The 4664-nt window shown below is 43.1% G+C and overlaps 1 protein-coding gene across 1 annotated transcript in view; it reads right to left on the reverse strand.

Annotated features, from left to right (window-relative positions):
* The window catches only part of MB (myoglobin), a 13903-nt gene extending 9905 nt beyond the window's left edge, over window positions 1-3998 (reverse strand). Inside the window, exon 1 of the mRNA XM_019544822.1 lies at window positions 3838-3998. Coding sequence (XP_019400367.1) covers window positions 3838-3841 — 4 coding nt within the window. The 5' untranslated portion in view covers window positions 3842-3998. The remainder of the gene's footprint in view (window positions 1-3837) is intronic.
* Window positions 3999-4664: the final 666 nt, after the last annotated feature.

Consider the following 4664-nt stretch of genomic DNA (forward strand, 5'->3'; position numbering starts at 1 on the left):
AGAGGTGGGCGATTTAGCCCCCAGAGCGGGGCGGCAGCAGCGAGCCAGGCCCAAGGGGCGCCGGTGATGGGGCGGTGGCGGAGAGCCAGGCCCAAGGGGCGTCAGGCAGGTGATGAGCCCGAGGTGCTAGAGAGAGCACCAGAGGGCAAGGGACCGCACAACGTCCCACCTATACCCCTTAAGGGAGGGGTGCACAGAAGCACCCGATATGGAGTAGGGGCAGGACCATTACTTACCGTTCACCAGGGAAATAAAGGCAGCCTCCCACTTAAACTCATTTAAGATCAAAGTCGTGGTGGGCGAGAATCTGAGGGTGCTGAGTACAGCCTTGAGTGACGGTAGGGGGCGCTAAGGAGTTCACGGCCGCTCCTAGGCCCCACTCCCTCACAGTTAGATATTAGGAAAAACTCTCTCATGAGGAGGGTAGTAAAAGACAGATTGTGGAATCTCCATCCTTAGAGGTTTTTAATACTCAGGTAGACAACACCTAGGCTAGTATGATATAGTCAGAGCTAGTCCTGCTTTGAGCAGGGGGTTGGACTAGATGACCTCCTGAGGTCCCTTCCTACCCTCATTTTCTATGATTCTATGAATCATTGATTGTTGAAAATTTCAACAAAATTGATATGCTCTCTTACTGATGTGATCTCTCAAAGTATTTCTGTGTTGTTGATTCAGCACTTTTAATTGGAAAACTCCTAATTTAGAAAAAATTTGGCCAACTGTATTGATTTATATCAAGATTTAGCTCAAACACTTAGTACCTCGAAGGGACCAGGACACTCTTTCAATAGACTGTGAAGAAAAAACAAAGAAATGTATACCAGTTACTTTTAAAATGGCAATAATTTGAAGGTGCTGAGAGATATACAGCATTAGAAATGTCAACTGTAGCTCACCACTGAGAGACAGATGGCATTTAGCATGCATTTTTGACAACTTTGCCTGGACTCTTCCCACAATCCATCATGACTGGGACTTCTGCTTAGATTCCAGACCTCTGAGAAGCAACAGACTGTTTTAACAACCTGGCACCAAAGTCAAGCATGTTTCCTATCCTCCCCCTCTGACTGACTGACCCTTAAGCCACGGAGAGGTTACTTAAATGAGCAAGAGGTTTGAAGCTTTGATAATTTATGACCCACTAAAGAATGGAATCCATTATCTATAGTACAGTATAAACAAACCAGAAGCTTCTCCTTTTAATAAAATTCAACTATTTTCTAGTCATGCTAAATGACAAGATATCAGTGTATTTTTTTATTATTTTTATTGGTGTTATCATCATCAGCCTGGAAAGAAGAGGAAACCTATAGTGAATAAATCTTTAAAAACTTATAAGGATGATCTTATGAGCATAAGAATGCACATGAAGGATATAAATAAGAACATCAACATTATTATTATTATTAATAGCTTTAACATATATTCTTATGTATATTAAATTGTCCTTATAAGTTTTTCTGATTTACTAGCCATAGGTTTCCTCTTCTTCCCAGGCCTATAGAATTGGTGTCATAGTATCATAGTGAGGGAGCTTGATAGGCAAATAAATAAACACACACACACATACACACAAGCAGAACTAAATATTTTTATACATCTCTTACTAAGCCTTCTTTGAAAAAAAAAAACTACATAACACATGGGGAGAATGCTTTTTTCACTTCTAAAGAAGTAAGCCATCCCACACACAGCTTACTGTTATTAATCATTGGTATTGTGACAACAGCAAAGAGTCCCATTCTTGGGTCACTATGCTGGGCTCAGTACAGATGAAACGAAGCTAGTCCCCATCCCCAAAACTTACAGTCTAAATAAAGCCTTAAAAATGACTAAAATCTTGACATTACTGCAGTGTGTCTGCCCCTCCATTTCTCCTCTCTAAAAAGATGATTAAATCGATTATATGCAATTAAAATGGTATCAGCTTTAAGCACAGTGAGAAAAATGAATCATGTAAAATATATATATGTATGTACATGCTGTATTCTATTTTATATTTTAACTGCAGAATTATGCTAAAGCCCTTTTAACCAAATTTTCCCAGATGCCTCTGTTGCTTTTCATAATGCAAGTAAACGAACCAGTGTGATAATGAGTTCTCAAACCTTGTTAGTAGAAAATGTATTAAGTGCCTTGGGCATGTTGATGGGGCAGTGAATGACATCCAGGTCACGAAGCCTCAGTTAATGTTGAGAAAGGGGCCTGGTTGCAATGAGGGAAAAAATCCTTTTATAAGACCCAAACTTTGCTCAGCCTGTTTGATCTTGACAAACTGACACCTTCTAGGGACCACCCATGCACCTTCTCACAGCACCTGATCTTTTTAAGGGTGCAATGCAACATTAGCACTGTTAGGTGTGCAACCCCATATACATGATTTACAAGATAATCCCTGACATTTCAAATAGGAATCCATGGTGTCAAAAAACATTCTGACCTATTGTGGTCTTTCTGAGTTTTCTGCAATCATTTTTCTTCAGTCAAGAAATAAGTGTAAGCTAAGAGCTGACATTTTCCAAGGGGTATCTTCAGTCTAAGGGGAGTTGCCTTGTGTCTCAAAAGGTTGAGAAGGCTGTGGAGCCACCTTGGCACACTGCTTGCCCACTGCTCTTGAGCAATTTGTCTATGCAGTAGTGGAGAGCTGGCTTAGGTTTTCAAAGGATATGTCTCTATACCACTTTCCCAGCACTTTGAAAGCACCAGTGAGAATCCTGGCCCTGCCCACCTGGTCCAGCTGTCATGCTCAATCCAGAAATAAGTTTGTGAAGCTGCTGTAAGGGGACACCCCATCACAGCTCTCCGCTACTGCACAGACAAATTGCCCAAGAGCAGTGGGTAAGCAGCGTGCCAAGTTGGCTCCGCCACTATCCTTCTGAGTCGAGCATGTACAAACCTGGAACAGGGTGGGGCCATGCTTCTTGGTGGTGCTCTGAAGAATACCAGGGAAGCAGTGGGGGTGTGTCCTTAGAAGAGCCTCCTACCTATTGAATGAATCATGTACCAAAGAAGATCAATAGCAAGTTCATTAGTTAACTTCACCTGGCAGCCAGTTATCCATCAAGCAGTAAGTGGGTTCACTCAAGATTTGTCCTGGACATGTCTGATTGGACTGAACCACAGTTAGTAAGAGAAACAAAGCCTAGTGGCCAGCAGAGTGATGCTTTTATAACACCCAGGACTAAAGTGCAGCAAAAAAAGTGCTTGTAACTTTAAAAAGGTAGGAATCCAGCCAATTGAACCAGTTATCTTTTGTTTACTGAGCAATTAAGCCCTTGTAGAGTAATTCAGCTAGTGCAGTGGAAAGCAAAAGATTTTCCTTTGTTGAAAATTTCACCATGGCAACGAATAAGGATGATGTTAAAAATGTTGTGGTTGAATATGTAGCTAAACATGGAACTGTGTCCACAGTGTGAGATGCTGAGGGTGTAGAAAACCCATGAGAAGTTATTAGTAATTTGTTTAAACAAACAGTAGAAGGAACAATAAAAGGAAAAAAAAATTTAAAGGATCTCTCGTGCTATAAAAACATGGGAGGTAAAGGAAAAGGTGAAATCTAATAAGAGGCAAATTGAAGATTAGCAGCAGATGCTGGATTGAAGCAATTGTCTTAACACTTCAAGGTAACCAGCCACCCGGAGCCTTTGTTGGCAGGGAGGCTGTATAAATCTGATAAATAAATTCACCATTTAAAAAAAAAAACCGGCATGCCAGCTCCAGGAGTATTAGATTCAACTTGCCCTGGAGATAACTGGGTAAGCAGGACCCAAATGATCTAAAAGGTGCTTACAGGATAGTACAAATGCAACAAACAGAAATGGGAGGTCCACTTACCCATAAAGAATTCAATCAGAAACAGCAGGAACTGGGGAATCAAATCCAAGTTCGAAGAGGACAGTTTGCTTCACTAAACGCCTGGTTGGTGGCCCAGTGCACCTCCTCCAAATGAAATGGATTGACAAAAATCAAAAAGTGGTGAACTATGACAGCAAACAAGGCAAGCCTCAGATAATGGGACTCAGTGAGAGTCTTTCAGTAGTCATGGTGACTAAAAACAAAACCAATAAAGTCAACTAAAACATATAATGGAAATACTACTGGAGCAGAGTCATTTTTTTGGATGGTGGTGATACGTGGGCCTGTGTGAAGTGGCTAGTATTTGCTTCAGGTTCAGATTCGGCCAATTTGAGGGTCAGTGATTCAATTCGGTGATTCGAATCACTGTCCCAAATCAATTCGGCCAAATCTGGTTCAGAGATTTGGCTGCTGCCAAATCTCCAAAACACCCAGGCCCATCCCCTGCCCACTCTCCTGACCCAGCATTGCCTGCCCCACCTCCCGGCACTAGGGGAAAAAAGCCCCGACTCAGCAGGTGCTGCTGGGCAGAAGGCGATCCCCGCTGCCCTACTGCACCATCCTGCATAGTGGGCTCTGCATGAGCCCCCAGACCTCTCCCCTTTCTCCCCCAGCACCCCCACAGGTGCCCCACCCACCACAACTCCAGCCCTTTAAGGAAAAAAAATGAGAAAACCCCCCACCCTTACCAGTTCCTGCCAGCAGGGGCAATCCCCACTGCCCCACACCACATAGGGGGCTCTGCACGAGCTCCCTGAAGCCCCAAGGCTGCTGCAGGAGCGGTGAGTCCAGGGGTTTTCTTGGGT

This window comes from Crocodylus porosus, unplaced genomic scaffold (genome assembly GCF_001723895.1).
Source record: "Crocodylus porosus isolate Cpor-Errol unplaced genomic scaffold, CroPor_comp1, whole genome shotgun sequence".
NCBI lineage: Eukaryota > Metazoa > Chordata > Crocodylia > Crocodylidae > Crocodylus > Crocodylus porosus.